Below are 19,094 nucleotides of genomic sequence, written 5' to 3' on the forward strand. Positions count from 1 at the left end.
ATTTGTGTCGATAAAGTATAATAGGGTAAAACCTGTATAGTGATTTATCCTATATAGTGCTTGCATAAAGCATACACTAGCTGTTATGTATCTTTGTAAGTCATTGTAAGCCCACGCGCAAGCGCACGACACCCCCAGCATTTTAGCTTTCGGTATCCATTTCTAAGGTGAAGAAGTCTTGTATTCTTCCTTAATCAGCAATTCTCAGCTGATTTTCACTTGTATGACATTACTTAATATCGAATCCTGATTTCAAGTTAGAATTATGGCCAGTGACAGAAGAAAACGAAGAAGAAAAGAAAAAAGCTTATTTTTAAGTTTTTGAACATACTTGTAAGTTTGTAAGTTAAATGATACATTTCTACAAATCTTTTGTAACAATTTACACTACTTTTCGAAGGTTTGGGGTCAGTAATTTTTTTCTTTCTTTTTTTGAAAGAAATTAATAGTTTTATTCAACAAGGATGTGTTCAAATGATAAAAAGTGATAGTAAAGTCACATCGTCCCACCTTCGAGCAGACCTGGCTCTCAGTATCCCGCCGCTCCGCGCACAGGAAGGTAGAAGCCAACACCTGTAAGAAGTGCGGGGCGTTCAGGACGGCTGCGACCGGACACAGTCAATATAGATGCACCAGTAAAGACTTAGACTTAGTTTGTTAGAGAAGATTTCTATTTTGAATAAATGCTTTATTTATTTATTTTTTACATTTTATTCATCAAAGAATCCTGAACAAATTATCACAGGTTCCAAAAAAATATTAAGCAGCACAACTATTTCCAACATCGATAATAAATCAGCATAGTAGAATGATTTCTGGAGGATCATGTGACACTGAAGACTGGAGTAATGATGCTGAAAATTCAGATTTGATCACCGAAATAAATTACATCTTAAAATATATTCAAATTGTAAACAGTTATTTTAAATGGTAATAATAGTTCACAATATTACTGTTTTTATTGTATTTTTGATCAAATAAATGCAGTCTTGATGAGCAGAAGACTTCTTCTTTAAAAAAAAAAAACCTTACTGATCCCAAATTTTTCACTGACAGTGTGTATATATATACAGTATATATATAATGTGCAAAATCTTCATTCTTATTTGCATGAAACAGTACGTGATGTAAAGTTTTACTGATATTTTTGAACTCCGCATCATCAAATTAGGTAATTTTAGGCCTTTTTTGCATCAGACTTTTTTCTTCAAGATGCAGGGCTGTGTTATTATATGTGACCCTGGAGCACAAAAGCAGTCTTAAGTCGCAGGGGTATATTTGTAGCAATAGCCAAAAATACATTGTATGGGTTAAAATTGTCGATTTTTTGCCAAAAATCATTAGGATATTAAGTAAAGATCATGTTCCATGAAGATATTTTGTAAATTTCCTACTGTAAATATATCAAAACTTAATTTTTGATTAGTAATATGCATTGCTAAGAACTTCATTTGGACAACTTTAAAGATGATTTTCTGCATATTTAGATTATTTTTTTTGCACCCTCAGATTCCAGATTTTCAAATAGTTGTATCTCGGCCAAATATTGTCCTATCATAACAAACCACACATCAATGGAAAGCTATTTATTCAGTCTTCAGATGATGATGTATAAATCTGAATTAAATCTCACTGCTCTATCAAAACCAGTCGGAACAACTGACGGCAAGGTAAGTCCAGCTGGTTCAGTACAGTCTGGCTGCTAGACATCATAAAATAGTACCTGTCAATATCCAGCACCGGACAAAGCAGCTCGACCTTCCACAAGTGTTTGGGCATCCATACTAGAAGGCTGTGACTGAGGAAATGCTCTGGAGATGGAGCCTGGATGGAGATCGGGGGTGGGACCGGCGGATCGTACCACATTTTCACATCTGGACGAAGTTTGTTGCCGTCAAAGAGCTCTGTTGCGATCCACCTCTGATCTTCTGACGGGATTGTTTCTCTCATCTCATCTGGAAGCCAGAAGTGAACTGGACCAGGCATTTCTTTATCTATAATAATAGAATACATTTATGTTCAGTTCAGTGGCCAGCAACCGTTGGGTCAAACTCACACAGAAATGGCTGGGGTTGTATTGTACCTCTCAAATCAAAGAAAAAAAAAATCTTTGAATGGTCAATTATTAAATATATTTTATTAATAGCACACAACACATTTTTGACAGCTGTAGAAATTATATTTTTGCAAAAAGAAAAAGCATATTTTAGCATCATTGTGGCATTATTTTTGTTTAAATAATTATTCACTTTTTATTAGTGCTGTCAATCAATTAGAACAAATTAATTAATCGCACATATTTTCTCAAATTAATTGAACATTAAAGTTTTTAAATATACTTTTATATTGCAATAATTTCACATTCAATCTTCTAATTAATGTAGAAACAACATAAAAACAGTATATTTTTATATTTGTTTAATGGCATCTTTTTATGACTGAAGGCGAGTATCACTGATACTAATACACTACTGATGTCTCTGTGAAATAGTTTTTTCCCCTAATATTTAACCCTTGACTACAGCCATTTAACATTACAGTATAATTGAGAGATATCAATTTTAACATTTATTAAACTTTAAAAAAATACATTCTTATTTAAGTGAACTTAAAACAATCTTCACATAAACCCATTATAATAAAAGTCATGTTTGCCTGTGCCCTTCAGCAGGAAATATACAGAAATAGAATAAAGTTATCAAACACTAAATTCTAAATTACACATAGATGAATCCCTTAGAAGTGATTGATTTCCTCTTTTTTTCTTTTGTTCTTTGATGAACAGACGTCACAGCAGCTGGTTATGAGGCTATTTTGGCTTTTTTAAGAGCTGCTGCTGCTGGACGTGACGCGGATCTGACACGCATCATGTTTTGGGAGATAGTTTCATAGTTTGGGAAACCCTAATGTAAACTATCAGTAGCACTTTACAATTTAAATAATGTACCATTATTTTGTTCACATATGTACGTAGTTAAATGGGACTTTTTTTGCATTACTTTTGGCACTGTTATTGACCCGAATATAAGACTATGTTTTTTTCTTGGAAAAAGTTAACAGCAGTGCATTAGCATATTTTTTAATTTAGTCACAGAGCTGCTGCTGCTGGACGTGACGCGGATCTGACACGCATCATGTTTTGGGAGATAGTTTCATAGTTTGGGAAACCCTAATGTAAACTATCAGTAGCACTTTACAATTTAAATAATGTACCATTATTTTGTTCACAATATATATATATGACAAGATAGTTATAGAAGTTCACAGAACTGACTCAGCAACAGCTGAGTAAAACTGTTTCATCTGAGCATGTGGCACTTTAAGCGTTATCGTATCGCATATCGAGTATCCCATTATTTAATGAGTTATCGCATATCACATTTTTCTTCAATATCGCACAGGCCTAGTGTACACCTAAAATTGGCACTATACTTCCTTTGTCTTTTTTGTTTCACAGTCTGACAGGCTTCAAAACGCCATAACAGAACCAGCACCAATGTCTTTTTTCCTGATCAAACACATTTAACATCACATCTCATAAGACACATTTACATTTTTTATGTAGATATTTCTTCTTCACACACACCACAGGTATCGAGCACGTGCTTTGCTGACGCTGTTGTTTCTTTGGTATCCAAGTACACACAAAAAATTGACAGGGCATTTTTTAAATAATGTACCATTATTTTGTTCACATATGTACGTAGTTAAATGGGACTGTTTTTGCATTACTTTTGGCACTGTTATTGACCCGAATATAAGACTATGTTTTTTTCTTGGAAAAAGTTAACAGCAGTGCATATTAGCATATTTTTTAATTTAGTCATGTTAGATTATACACAATTTCAAGAATAACTTTACTATATGTCTGAATTAGTGATGGGTCAATGCATGTGTATTATTGACATGTCAAAGTCTAGACCCTGAATATAAGACGACCCCGTTTTTTCAGATGTATTTCCAAGAAAAAAACAGTCTTATATTCGGGTCAATACGGTAGTTCACATTTAAACCCTGTATCCCAATTGACAGTTGCCAAAAGTAATGCAAAAAAAGTCCCATTTAACTACGTACATATGTGAACAAAATAATGGTACATTATTTAAAAAATGCCCTGTCAATTTTTTGTGTGTACTTGGATACCAAAGAAACAACAGCGTCAGCAAAGCACGTGCTCGATACCTGTGGTGTGTGTGAAGAAGAAATATCTACATAAAAAATGTAAATGTGTCTTATGAGATGTGATGTTAAATGTGTTTGATCAGGAAAAAAGACATTGGTGCTGGTTCTGTTATGGCGTTTTGAAGCCTGTCAGACTGTGAAACAAAAAAGACAAAGGAAGTATAGTGCCAATTTTAGGTGTACACTAGGCCTGTGCGATATTGAAGAAAAATGTGATATGCGATAACTCATTAAATAATGGGATACTCGATATGCGATACGATGAACTTAAAACAATCTTCACATAAACCCATTATAATAAAAGTCATGTTTGCCTGTGCCCTTCAGCAGGAAATATACAGAAATAGAATAAAGTTATCAAACACTAAATTCTAAATTACACATAGATGAATCCCTTAGAAGTGATTGATTTCCTCTTTTTTTCTTTTGTTCTTTGATGAACAGACGTCACAGCAGCTGGTTATGAGGCTATTTTGGCTTCTTTAAGAGCTGCTGCTGCTGGACGTGACGCGGATCTGACACGCATCATGTTTTGGGAGATAGTTTCATAGTTTGGGAAACCCTAATGTAAACTATCAGTAGCACTTTACAATTTAAATAATGTACCATTATTTTGTTCACATATGTACGTAGTTAAATGGGACTGTTTTTGCATTACTTTTGGCACTGTTATTGACCCGAATATAAGACTATGTTTTTTTCTTGGAAAAAGTTAACAGCAGTGCATTAGCATATTTTTTAATTTAGTCACGTTAGATTATACACAATTTCAAGAATAACTTTACTATATGTCTGAATTAGTGATGGGTCAATGCATGTGTATTATTGACATGTCAAAGTCTAGACCCTGAATATAAGACGACCCCGTTTTTTCAGATGTATTTCCAAGAAAAAAACAGTCTTATATTCGGGTCAATACGGTAGTTCACATTTAAACCCTGTATCCCAATTGACAGTTGCCAAAAGTAATGCAAAAAAAGTCCCATTTAACTACGTACATATGTGAACAAAATAATGGTACATTATTTAAAAAATGCCCTGTCAATTTTTTGTGTGTACTTGGATACCAAAGAAACAACAGCGTCAGCAAAGCACGTGCTCGATACCTGTGGTGTGTGTGAAGAAGAAATATCTACATAAAAAATGTAAATGTGTCTTATGAGATGTGATGTTAAATGTGTTTGATCAGGAAAAAAGACATTGGTGCTGGTTCTGTTATGGCGTTTTGAAGCCTGTCAGACTGTGAAACAAAAAAGACAAAGGAAGTATAGTGCCAATTTTAGGTGTACACTAGGCCTGTGCGATATTGAAGAAAAATGTGATATGCGATAACTCATTAAATAATGGGATACTCGATATGCGATACGATAACGCTTAAAGTGCCACATGCTCAGATGAAACAGTTTTACTCAGCTGTTGCTGAGTCAGTTCTGTGAACTTCTATAACTATCTTGTCATATATATATATATGGTTATTTGTATGTACCATTTGCGATATTTCGATAATTTCGATATATTGCACAGCCCTATAGCATAGGCTACACAACAGAAACAAATGCATTTTCATTCAAAAGCAGTTTATATATATTATATATAAAAGGATATTGATTTAATGATAACTTTGGGAGTGAGTTTTGGATTATTAAGCAGTGTTAAGCATTAGCCTAATTGTCTCATCGACTGTCATGTTAAACTGATCGATTCTAATCAGCGGACTTGTAATTTACAAGTACAACAGCCATATAAAGTCTTAAAATATTATGGATGTTTTTCAACTTTTTTCCTAGCGGATGTATATATATATCAATTCTGATTGGTATAAAAATGAAACTCCCTGTTTCCATAGACCACTTTGACTTCAGAGTCACCCACACAATGTCAGGACTATCTGATGTATAATTCCAAAATAAAAGCCCTCTAAAAGCTCATATTTAAGCTGCTTTGTCTGTCAATTTGGACTGGTTTAAAAAGGAAACTCCCTGTTTCCACAGACCACTTTGACTTCAGATAACCAGTACACCATCTCATTGCCGCTCCCACAATGTCAGGACTATCTGGTGCAATATTACAAATTGAAGTCCTTCAAAAACTCACAAGATGTTTTTTTTTTTAAAAGTGAAGTGACATGTGGCCAAGTATGGTGACCCATACTCAGAATTAGTGCTCTGCATTTACCCATCCAAAGTGCACACACACAGCAGTGAACACACACACACACCGTGAACACACACCCGGAGCAGTGCAGCCATTTATGCTGCGGCGCCCGGGGAGCAGTTGGGGGTTCGGTGCCTTGCTCAAGGGCACCTCAGTCGTGGTATTGAAGGTGGAAGAGAGCGCTGTACATTCACTCCCCCCACCTACAATCCCTGCCGGTACGAGACTCGAACCCACAACCTTTGGGTTATGAGTCCGACTCTCTAACCATTAGTTTTTGAAGGACTTCAATTTGTAATATTGCACCAGATAGTCTTGACATTGTGGGAGTGACAATGAGGTGGTGTACTGGTTATCTGAAGTCAAAGTGGTCTGTGGAAACGGGGAGTTTCCTTTTTAGAGCTATCCAAATTCAAAGACAAACCTGGTCATATATGAGTTTTTGGAGGGCTTTTATCTTGTAATGGAAAATCAGACAGTCCTGATATTGGGGAAATATCATTCTGGAGTGGTGTGCTGTTAATCAAAAGTTAAACGCTTTTGTGGAAACAGGGAGTTTTCTTTTTATAACTATGTGAATCTACAGATAAATATGGTTATATGCAAGTTTATGAAAGGCTTTTATTTAGTTATTTATCTTCAGATAGTTATTTTCATATTATTTGGAAGTTCTACATTTAATATTACTCAACTTTTGAAGTAATTCTCATTTTATCAGACCGTTTTTTAAACATTTGTATTATTTTAAATGTATTTATTTATTTACTCGTTCATTCATTTATTCATTATGAACAGAGAAACTGGCTCAATAAATGAATGCCAGAGATCGGTTTTCCATTTATCAACGTTGCGGCTAGAATGACCGTGTTTTTCAAAGTGGAGGCTGGCCTGACCGCAGTCCTACTTGCGGGACGGAGCCACAGTCGACAGTATATGCAATCCGGCCGAGACAAGACGTGAAAACATTTTATTCATACATACAGTAGATGCCTCGTTTTAGTTCTAATTATGAAATTTTCTATCTAAAATACTGATTTACTGATGTTTCTTAAAAGGTTGTCTCATCACATTTATTTATCACATGTTCTTACTCTTAAAAATTCTAAAAATAAAAAGCTGTTGTATTGTAAAGAGAGGCACCCACACCTCCATGTTCTTCTGTTAAACGTTTGGGTGTGCATTCCAGGCATATTTTTAAGAAGTTAGTCCTATTCAAGTACAGTGTGGTATGACATCATGTCAATTCAATAAAACAGGTTGTTGCCTAATTTTTTCAGGGGAGGTTTATCAGATCAAGAAGTGACGTTTCTTTGTGTTTGAGCTTTCTGTTGTGTAGCCTATGTATAACAATAAATACAGGTGTTCATTGAATGTGTTACAATGTACAAAATTAGAGGTCAGGACTATGTTTAAATATATTGATCTTGTACAACCTTTTTATATGCCTTGCAAATGTTTGGTTTCCTGTTGTCTTTGTTGCAAATTATGCTGATTCTTCACCAAAATAATGGTGGAACTGACTTGATAGCATCAGTATGAATATGTTGAAAACTACAAAATCAGAACAAGTTTTGCATTGCATGCGAATATTTTACAGCAAAACTGTGTTCATATATAGTTGTAATTTCCATCCTGTGGCATGTTTCCTATTTGTAAAGGGAAAAAAGAAGTCACCAAAATAATGGTGGAACTGACTTGATAGCATCAGTATGAATATGTTGAAAACTACAAAATCAGAACAAGTTTTGCATTGCATGCGAATATTTTACAGCAAAACTGTGTTCATATACAGTTGTATAGTTGTAATTTCCATCCTGTGGCATGTTTCCTATTTGTAAAGGGAAAAAAGAAGGAAAAAAAACTTTAGAATTTAATGAAAAATCTAAATGTTTCTAATAAGTATAAAAATATTTTTTCCTCTCATATGTTGTATGTCTCCTTGTCCTTAAAGTTGCAATGAAACAGTAATGAAACATTTTTCTTGTGCATTGTGATGTACATCTGAGTGTAATGGATTATTGAAAAAGAAAAAATGTAGGCCAGGACTTGTTTCTATGCCTCCGGTGTTGATTGGATTTTGAGATGTGGGTGTTGCACTCAAAAATGGAGGCAGAAGAGTGTGAGATTACAGGGGCAGAGTTTAGGGATTAAGAGTGGAAAAGTCCAGCATATGTCACCAGAGAGAAGTCTCATTTCACCGGAAGGACCCATTATGACATTTTGATTAGGGTTGGTCAATGTCTACCAAATTGGCATCGGACGATGTCTACAGTGAAACATCGTGATGGACGATGACATCGGGGGCAGGGCGGGGTTAGGGGTGTGCCTGAAGCGTGAAACAAATAACACGTTATATGGAGCCACTAAAAGGTTAGCCACTTGCTAGCGGTAGCCTGTTGCATTACAGTACATGAAAGTTCACTTACCACATACACAGAGTAAGGAGAAATGTCTGATAGGACGATAGCGAATGATTTGTGGATCCTGAGCACCAATGACAAACATCTAATCTTGTCAAAGGTGTGGTAAGTACTGCCGCTCCATAGTATAGGCCTACTCCTTGTGATCCCGAATCTCAAAATTGAAAGTGAAAGTAAAATGAGAGCGCGCAATCGAAAGCGGTTTCAATAGCAGCTCCCTGATGCCCGCAATTTATATACAGTCGCCTATACTTACCCAACGATATAATTGCGAGAAAATGTATTGAAATATTTTTTTTATCCTCCCATCTCGTAGGCTATTTATTCCCTTTAGGGTTTCCGTAGTACACTTAATTTCCTTTCCGAACACGGAACTGGGATGCGGCGGATTGCGAGAGAGGGGGGAGAGGGGGGAAATCACAATGTCAGCTTAACATCGTGATGTCTGTCAGCCATCGGCGATGGACGATGGCATCGTCTATCGGCTCAATCCTAATTTTGATTAAACATTACTACATCAAAAACTTGGCCTTACATGGAGGAATAGGTCACAATAAGATCATTTTTTTGGGAATGCCCTTAATGGTGAAGTTTGTTCCCTATCGATACTTCACTTGTACTGTGTCTGCTAAGACGCTATGGGGAAAACTCCTTTTTCTCCTATGACTGAAGCCTTGTCAATAACGCAGTGTAACTGCACGGCCATTGGTTCGTTTTTTATTTCACTGCACGAAACAATGGCCATGCAGTTACACTGCGATATTGAAAAGGCTTCAGACAAAAAGCGGCTTAGCATCTTAGCAGATGCAGTACTCGTTCCCGTATCTCAGGGAACCGAGGTTATGTTAGTAACTGAGTGCGTTCCCTGGTCAAAAACCTTAAAATCATGCATTTACAGAAAAGATAATGGTACATTTTCATTTCATGCTGACATTAAGTGCCTGATATCTCAATTTCTGTTTGCAGGTGCACATCCAAACAGAATTACATGGATACCTCTGTATCAGAAGAGAGTGACTCTGCTAGCAGCAGCAACGCAGAGGAGAATCACTCCAAGACCGTTTGCAAAACCCTCTATGAATGCACAAGTCTGGAGTCTGACTCTGAATTTGATGAGGAACTCTGCAAGAAAGATATTGAAGAACATTTGAATACCAATCCAGATGTTTTCAAACACTGTAAACTTGTAATGGAAAGACACGATAAGGTGTATGCCAGGCCTCTCGACGAACCAACACTCTGTATCAAAATCTCTGGAAGAGAAAATGTGGGCAGGTCTTTTCCTGGAGATGATGTCTGTGTAGAGATCTTGAACAGAGAACAGTGTCCGCAGGAAGGTGAAGTGATAAAAGGGAGGGTTGTCGGACTAATAAACAGAGATGAAAACTCCCTAACCTTCATCTGTAAGATGGTGGAAGGCAACCCAAAACTTGTTACACCTGTTAACAAACACATGACCAGAATACGAACAGTTCAAACAAAGCCTGACATGGGGATAGTTGAACTACGACAATACAAGTGTGGACTCTGGGTCAGAAAGGAATTTGTAAATATTGCTGAGAATCAAATGTTGATAGTCAAGGTTATAAAATGGGAACATGGGAAAACATACCCTCTCGGAGTGGTTACACATGTAATTCCAGAGTGTGATGCTTTGGATGAAATGCTAGACATTGAACTTGGCTGTAAAGACACACCTCCACCATTCAAACTACAACCTGAAGATGATAAGGCTTCAGACAGGATGGATTTGTGTGACATTATCACTTTCACCATTGACCCACCTACAGCTGAAGACCTGGATGACGCCATTAGTGTGAGTGAAATTAACTGTGATCGCTATCAGATTGGTATTCACATTACAGACGTCGCAAGTTGCATTTCCAAAGATAGCGAGCAAGACCAATTCGCTAGACTGCGTGGCAAAACAATTTACACTCCAGAGAAGGGAGACGTGACCTTCATGTTTTCAAGAGAGCTGAGCAATGACCACTTGAGTGTTTTGCCTGAAAAGAAACGGAAAGCCATATCCCTGCTGATAGACATTGACAAGAAAACAAGCAATATACTAAACTTTGATTTTGCTGAAACCCTGATTACATCTGACAGACGGATGTCATACGAAGAGGCTGACCAAATCATTCAGAAGTACTGCTTGGATGACACTGAGCCTCTGCGGTTCTCTTGCGTGGAGGATTGTGTAGCTGTCGCTTACCGTTTCTCCGAAGAGCACCGAAAATGCAGGCTGGAAGATGGATGGTTGTTTGGGAGGCAGGTAGGGCAAAGTTGCTCTCATGCAATGGTGGAGGAACTAATGAATCTCTACAATAGTGCTGCAGCTGAAGAACTCATATCTACAGACGTCACAAGAGATCTCACACCACTGAGGTGCCACAGGGAGCCGGACTCAGAACAACTAACTCAGTTTAAGAAGAAATACGTTGAGCTAATTCCCATGTCGCCTTACTTTTCAAATATCTGTGAAGTAGATACTGAACATAGTGAAGAGCATGTTTGGTCCAATCCACAATATGAAAATATGGAGCCCAATGGCATATCATTTAACATATTCACATCCATATTTCAAAAGATGGAAGAGTTTACACAGAGCAAAGACTATTATAATCTGATGCAGTTAATTTTTTCGGATGAAATCCATCCGACGCTTATCCCTATGGTGCGGGAGTTTCGTGACATTCAGAAGAAAGCTGTCATCCTTCGGTCATGTTCCTCAATGGATTCCAGGTTGGGTCACTATGATTTACAGCTGAACGCCTACACCTGGGCGTCATCTCCTTTGAGGCGTTATCTGGACATTATCTTGCAGAGACTTCTGCACACCATGCTGTCTAAGAAGATCCTAAAGCAAGCTGACTACACTCAAGTTGAAATCAATAGGTTCTGCCAAACTGGCATGGATGCAGAAGAGAAGTATGATGCTCTGGTGTTGAGACTAAAAAAGGTTCAGTTTGAACCCAAAGATGTGGTTAAGCTTGCGGTGGTGGACCAGCTCACTCCACAGGGGCATGAATTCACAATATCATTCCCACTACATTCTAAGTTAGACGTCATCACCATCATGTACAAGCAACTTAAAGTTGTGGATCAGCCAAGTTACAACAAGGAAAAGAACGCCATGACCCTTCATTGGAAGAGAAGAGTGTATTCATTCAGTGAATCATTCAAGAATTCGTATCCGTTAAAGCCCATGAAGAATGTGACATCAGTGTCAAGCAACTTGTGGAAAAGACTGGTATCTGCTGTGAAACAGCAGGATTGGGTTAAGATTGAGCAATGCCTCCGAGACATGAAAAAAGGGGAGGATGAAGAAAAGGAAAGTGTGACAAATGAGGCTTGTTCAACAGAACAACGCCATTATAAGGAACCAACCATGGAGCTGAAGTTAGGCACGGTTGTTCAGGTGCAGCTTGGGACTGAACTCAAAGATGGCTTTCCAGTTCCTGTAGTTCAACTTCTCACTGTTAACCAATGTTTTGAGATCTGTTTGGAGCACACGAGAAACCCTATTGATTGTTTTTCCAAAACAGTGTGCAATGCATCAAAGCCTTTCTATGAAAGCTACAATGAGTACCAGAACATCTGGAGCCAACTATGTCAGATAGACACCGCTTACAATGCTTTGGAAGAAAATAACAGCATCATCTTAGAGGGTGTTCGTATAACATGGAATAGAGATGAAACAAATCTCCAAGGGTTCTTTTATCTGACAAAGACTCAGAAAAAACAGTGGTCTCTGGAGTTTGACCTTCGTAACTGCTTCTTGTGCATCAGACTAAGAGATCAGAAACTGAAGAACAGTAAGAGTGATCCAAAACATCTGGATAGTTCTGAAATTTTAGACCTGCAGGGTTCACTACCTTTTACATGGGTTGCACATGCAGTAACCACCAAACCAAGGAAACCAAAGAATGGAGACAATCAAAACAAAATTACATTTCAGATCACGAAAATATCTATGAGTTACATTCCACCCAAGGTTTTTGAACAGGGAACAAACTTCACCATTGAGGTCATTCCCAAAAAAATTCCGTATTTGTGAGTGATGTTTATCCTGTTGATGCATTTCAGATTTATACATAATTATACATATGCTAATGCAGTCTTTTTGCAGGGTCAGAGAAAATGTGATTGAAAACTTAAAACGGGCTAATAACCTGGTGAAGAATGTCGCCACTAATCAACAACTTGAAGAACTGAATGCTAGTAAGTGCAGCAACATGGCAGCTAGGTGTGGGCGATATGCCCCAAAATCATATTTCACAATAATGATATATATTCACATTCTAGATATTTTTTTTATTAGAAGCAAATTACAAACAATATTGTATTCATCAAGGCTTGGAGTCAATTATTACACTTATACTACAGCTACCACACCTCATAACATACCTCATTGTTCAGATTATTCTGCATTATTCCAGAAAGCAAGGTTAATTTACCATCACATCTACCCTGAACTCTCGGTTGATTAACCCAAACCTTGCTTACTTGAGGTGTGCTGGTTCCAAAAATGTGTCCGGGAGTAAGTTCAGTCAATTCAGAGTATGTTCACGGTTAACACACAAGACATTCTCAACAGAGCAAGGAACTGACAAGTAACTATGGAAACAAACACTAAGAAAAAGCAAGCCATACTACTATTTTCTCTTTTTGTCAATGGGCATTTACATACTTAGTGCACATCGCCATCTAATTTAGTGGTTATACAATAATTTTTCATTTAATCTTTAATCACAGAGAATAAGATTTATATTGTTTGTTGGATGCGAATTAATCACACATGTATTTTTATTATAGAAATACATTATAGAAAATGTTTGAATGCAGCTCCATGATACTTAACCGTAAACATATGTCACATAACTAAAGGCATATCAGTAAAAATGAACTGAACTAAAGACATGAGTAAAATGCAAATTTTGCCTACACATAAATTTCTTTACAAAACCTACTATTAATTAAAAAAAAAATTGGAATGAATGAAAACCTCTACAATACTGTTGTGTCTAGTCTGGTCTATGGATATCTTATGTAACTGTTATTTTAATGTGGTGGAAACCTTCTTGTCTTAGAGGCATATGAAAATATCAACTTGGACAATGTGGATGAAAGCCTGAACCTGCCACGTCTGAATAAGAGCCAGCAGAAAGCTGTTGAGGAGGCTGTGAAGAAACCTTTCACTGTGATCCAGGGCCCACCAGGTACTGTTTAAAATACATATGTAGTAATAATATAGTTGCTTTAGTAATTGTAGAACTTTGCAAGGTCACTTTTTTTAGTTTCAGTATTAAGCAATTCACTAAATGTCACAAACTGATATTTGATTTCACAGATTTGTCCATTGCAGGCTCATTTTGTTCACTGTTGTGAGTAGAGGGTCAGAAAATGCAAAAATCTATACTGACTAATAATCCGACTGATTTGCAGTCTTGGGAATGGAGATGTGTTGTGGAAAATGCTGAAGAAATTTACTCATGATATTTCATCCACAGGTACTGGGAAAACAGTGGTTGGTATTCACATTGTTAACTGGTATTTCAAGAAGAACCAAGACTTTCTGGCCTCTTCCAAATCTTTCAAAGCAAACCCTGATCAGAAACCCCCCAAAAAGCCTGCCATCCTCTACTGTGGACCTTCCAACAAGTCTGTGGACATTGTTGCAGGTGAATTGTGTTTGGTGGTCTTTTTTAATATATAGCATATACCTTAGTCTGATTGTTTCTACAATTGTAGAATTATTGAGTTTTTATAAGGAAGCCAGAAACTTACTGTATACAAGGCACAAATGTTTGGCCAGTGCAGTTCCATCATTCTTGTTTTACTTTGGTGGGGATAAAACTCAGTTCCTAAGGGAACAATAGTACCAAGTGCAATGAGAAATAAAATCAAACTTGTTTGAAGCATTGGCATTTTCATGCATGAATAGAGTATATTCCAGGCTCTGTTTTACCTGATAAACTGTACTTACATGACCTATTGATCTTGTGTCCCAGAGCAGTTGTTGAAACTCAAGGGAGTCCTAAAGCCTCTGAGAATCTACTGTGACCAGATGGAAATGCGTGAATTTCCCTATACAGACAGTGAACTAAAGCTTTGCCGCAAATCCCTCAGGGATGAAAAACCAAAAGAGGAGCTCAAGTAAGAGCCACTATTTTGTAGACTGGTTCAAAAGATTTTGGAGCGGTAAATGATTTTTAGAAAGATGGCAGCATAATTATTATTTTTTTACACAGAGATTACTAGGTCTATTAGTAAAACCTGTTAAAAATCTGTTTCAGCAATCCTTGTTGTATTAAATGCCAATAGTGACCATTCAAAAATGAAAAGGAAAAAAAAACACTTTTCGTGTTCTTTTTCCAAAGATGGCATGCCTGTAACTCAAGAAATGTTAAAGCTATCTCAATATCCTTTTAGATCCTTTTACTTTTGGTGTCTTCATTTTTCACCACATATAGTTCAATCCCAGCTATATGGGGACCTCAATGTGGCTCCACATGCAAGTTGTTGAATTTGACCCATTTTTAGTGGTTGAAAACCAAATGTGTATATATACAGTACTTGCATATGTACTTATCATAGTCTGTAGAACAAAAAATGTTGAAACCTAGAAATTTACATTCTCACATCAAATTTACATTTCTTTACATATTCACATCAAAAAATAATGTCAATATCTTGATTTTTGAGAGGCTAAATATTCATTTTTATTAAGAATAAGGAAAACATGACTATTTAGCTGGTGCAATACCTTTATTACACATTTGGGTTTTAGAAATGTACATCTACACAACTTATGGAAGGCATAAATTATCTTTGAATGTGAAAGTGATACTGTCTACCAGTGGTGGACCTTTGAACCCACATTACAGACATCACAACAAATAGTGTGTGAATATACCCATTAAACGTCTGATTTTGTTGCAGGAATATTACACTAATGTACCTTGTTCGTAAACCTGAGAATCCTTTTTCGGAAGAAATTACAAAATATGAAAAGTACAAATTAACAGAGGATGAAGTCGAGACGTGAGTAAAATTTCTGTATTTTTTTTTGCATTCAGAGGCTTGCCACAATGATGCATGAACGAGAAAAGTAAGATCATTTATTGTGAGGCATTAAGAAAAAATCAGAGCGATATATCCAATATAAAGATATGCCAGAAAAAGTAAGAGCATTGAATTTATCCTATATGAGCTATTACTCTACAACGCAGTGTTTCTGTCATTGCTATCTTCATTCTGGTAATGTGGTAAATGTGACTTTGCAGCTACAGGAAATTGTTGAAGGAAGCTCATAAGCATGAGATTCAGAAGTATGATGTAGTGTTGTGCACCTGCTCATCAGCGTTAAAACCCGAAATCCTGGCGGTCATGGATTTCCGGCAGATACTCATTGATGAATGTGCCATGGCAACAGAACCAGAGGCCTTCATCCCATTAGTTTCCTACAATCCAAAGCAGGTGTAAGCTGGGATAACATCATCATCATCATCATCATCATCAGTTTTCAAACAAAACCAAAGAGATTCTGTCAGATGGAAGAGACTTGTGCCATTTGCAGCAGGTTGTCTCAAAGTCTGTCCAAAATTGCCCCTGTTCACTATGTAGTGCCTTTAGCCATTTGGTCCAATTATTTGGTGAAAAATGTAATTCCCTATACAGTGCCATTTTTATAATCCACAATGCACTCTGATAATCTATAGAGCAAAAACAATGGCTTTGTTAAGAATAGCATAGCACATATACAGTATATGGTGCACTGTATACAGATGAACTCGCTGCATGGAAGACTGAATCCCACAATGTAATGTGCTCAAATTGGCCTTTCATTTCCTGTCTGAAATATCAACAACATCCTTTAATGTGTCTTTCTTGACAAATCTTTTGTTCAGACAAAGTTGGAATAAAAAAAAAATTATTATCCAACAAGAAAGCACCATACTACTGTTTCTAATGTTTTTTGCATAATGCATACTGTTTCACTTGTAGGCAATTAACCTACTATCAGTACATTGAGAAATGTTCAATAAAAAATGTTATTTAAAAAAAATTATAATAATAAGGTAATATACATCTAGATGAAGTAAGCAGAAGACTTATGGACAGATGTGCACACTAATCCATTCTGCAAGACATTTACATGTACATTTAGTCATTTAGCAGACACTTTTATCCAAATGAGGACAATAGAAGCAATAAAAACCAACAAAAGGGCAATAATATGTAAGTGCTGTGACAAGTCTCGGTTAGCCTAACATGGTACACGTGCAAGGTTTTTATTTTATAATAAAAAAACAAAAACAAGTAGATAGAATAGAAAAAGAATAGGGAACGCTAGTGTTAGAGGGTCTTTGTTTTAAAGGGATGGTTGACTGTTTTTTTTATAGGCTTGATTGTGTTTATGGGGTGCAGTCTAACATGTGTTAATGCTTCTTTTGTTAAAAAACTCATTGTTTTTCACATAATTTACCTTTATTCCACACCTCTCTGTCCCTTCTCCTCTGAACGCACTGATCATTTCCTGCTTTTATGAAGCCCCTCCCTCAGAAATACACGATGGGCTCTGATTGATTAGCTGGCCCAGTGTGTTGTGATTGGCTAAACCGCCTCTAGCGTGCTCTAAATGTCCCGCCCCTTACCTCAGCGGCATGTGCTCCGGTTGTATTGTAAACAATGACGTCGTCTATATTGCTTATCAATTTGAGCCCGATTGAGACGCAGAGGATATTACTGAAGAGGATCGTGCAGAACCTGTGCAAGCACGGCTTTTAATGATAGGCCTATAATTTTTGTTTGTTGTTGTCTCATACTTTTAGATACGCTGTTATTTGTAAATGCTACTGCTTCTGTTAGCTTTTAATATATGGTTTTATTCTGATTAAAGCTTTAATACAGTTCGGCAAATCATGTATAACGCTTCTCATAACTATAGTATGTGAAAATAAGTGTATTCACTGAGCTGATGATCTGAATGAGAGAGAGAGATGCAGAGCTTGTGCAGAGCAGGGCGAGGCCAGGAACAGGATGAGAACGCTGCTTTAGAACATTGATTTTATAACTTGTGAATCCATAAGAATCGTTAGAAGACAGAATCGCGATTCATATATGAATAGATTTTTACGTGCACCTGTAGTTTTCTCTTCCTCTTCTCTAAAGCAGCGCAGCATGGCCTCGCCGCCTTTGCTACGTGTTCCCGGAGGCGGGGTTTATGTAAAATTCTGGGTTCTTGATGTAACAGACCCGGGAAGTAACTCGTTGTAGTCCCTTACCAGTCGTTTTTGTAGGCATTAAACTGCCAGAATTATAAAAGACGATATCTCCTTTTGCATTGAACTTTCAGCTTCGTAACTTTGCAGATATTTTTTATGATCAAACAGCAACATTACACGCTAACTAACATTAAAAAAGGGAAATCGCAATCAGCCACCCCTTTAAAATAAAAGTAAAACAAGTCAAAACAATAGAAAAAGAATAGAGAGTGCAAGTGTTAGAGGGTCAAGTGAATATGGAAGAGATGTGTTTTTAGCCGTTTCTTGAAGATGGCTAAGGACTCAGCTGCTCGGATTGAGTTGGGCAGGTCATTCCACCAGGAGGGAACAGTTAATGTAAAAGTCTGTGAAAGTGGTTTCGTGCACTATAATGCACCATTAACTTGCAGAACGCAAGCTTCTAGAGGGCACGTAAGACAATATACAGTGTATAGCCACTGTGTATAGGAATGAAAGACATGCATCTTTTCAAAAGAAAAGTCATTGTCACTTTTTTTTTGCATTTTTTTTTTCAGATTGTTTTGCTGGGCGATCATCAACAGATACGGCCGATAGTGCAGTGTGCCCTCGTGAAAAAGATGGGCATGCAGCAGTCTCTGTTTAAACGCTACATGAATCTGGCCACAATGCTGGACACACAGTACAGAATGGTAAAATAACTGATAAATGTGCTGATAAAAGATCCTCCCTCAAATAACAATAGAAAACATTCTGTAAAAAGTCTAACAAAGTTTTCATTTTGCTTTTGTCTTTAACAAATGCACACATTTGTTAGCATGAAGAAATTTGCAGGTTTCCTTCAGAAGAGTTTTATGAAGGAATACTGAAAACCGGAGCTGAACGAGGACCCCGCTACCTGCTTAACAAGTACGGACTGCCAACGGCGATCCTGTTTGGCCATGTGCAAGGAAAAGAACACAGTTTAGTTGTATCCACAGAAAAGGGCAATGAGAACTCGGTGGCCAACACTGAGGAGGCAGAGCAAGCTGTAAGTCAGAGCCTAATGCTGCCTTCAGTTCACCTCAGAATGATACAAGCAGGGGCATAG

At 37.1% G+C, this 19,094-nt stretch overlaps 1 protein-coding gene across 1 annotated transcript; it reads left to right on the plus strand.

The window, feature by feature from the left end:
* Positions 1-9,744: 9,744 nt before the first annotated feature.
* Positions 9,745-19,094, plus strand: LOC107553773 (helicase with zinc finger domain 2-like). The gene is made up of 9 exons (XM_016236079.1): positions 9,745-12,812; positions 12,889-12,980; positions 13,850-13,978; positions 14,270-14,440; positions 14,771-14,915; positions 15,702-15,803; positions 16,046-16,238; positions 18,562-18,696; positions 18,822-19,094. Exons 1-9 carry the CDS (start codon positions 9,745-9,747, stop codon positions 19,092-19,094), a joined length of 4,308 nt encoding a protein of 1,435 aa, XP_016091565.1.

The sequence above is a fragment of the Sinocyclocheilus grahami genome, unplaced genomic scaffold, assembly GCF_001515645.1.
Source record: "Sinocyclocheilus grahami isolate Dianchi unplaced genomic scaffold, SAMN03320097.WGS_v1.1 scaffold481.1, whole genome shotgun sequence".
Lineage (NCBI taxonomy): Eukaryota > Metazoa > Chordata > Actinopteri > Cypriniformes > Cyprinidae > Sinocyclocheilus > Sinocyclocheilus grahami.

What these genes read in the sequence shown, in the direction of transcription:
- LOC107553773 (XM_016236079.1), top strand. Translation starts at nt 9,745, where the DNA reads ATGGATACCTCTGTATCAGAAGAGAGTGACTCTGCTAGCAGCAGCAAC. An exon ending in AAACCAAAAGAGGAGCTCAA is followed by an intron (nt 14,916 to 15,701) that starts GTAAGAGCCACT and finishes ATTTTGTTGCAG; the next exon opens with GAATATTACACTAATGTACC. An exon ending in TGGACACACAGTACAGAATG is followed by an intron (nt 18,697 to 18,821) that starts GTAAAATAACTG and finishes CACATTTGTTAG; the next exon opens with CATGAAGAAATTTGCAGGTT.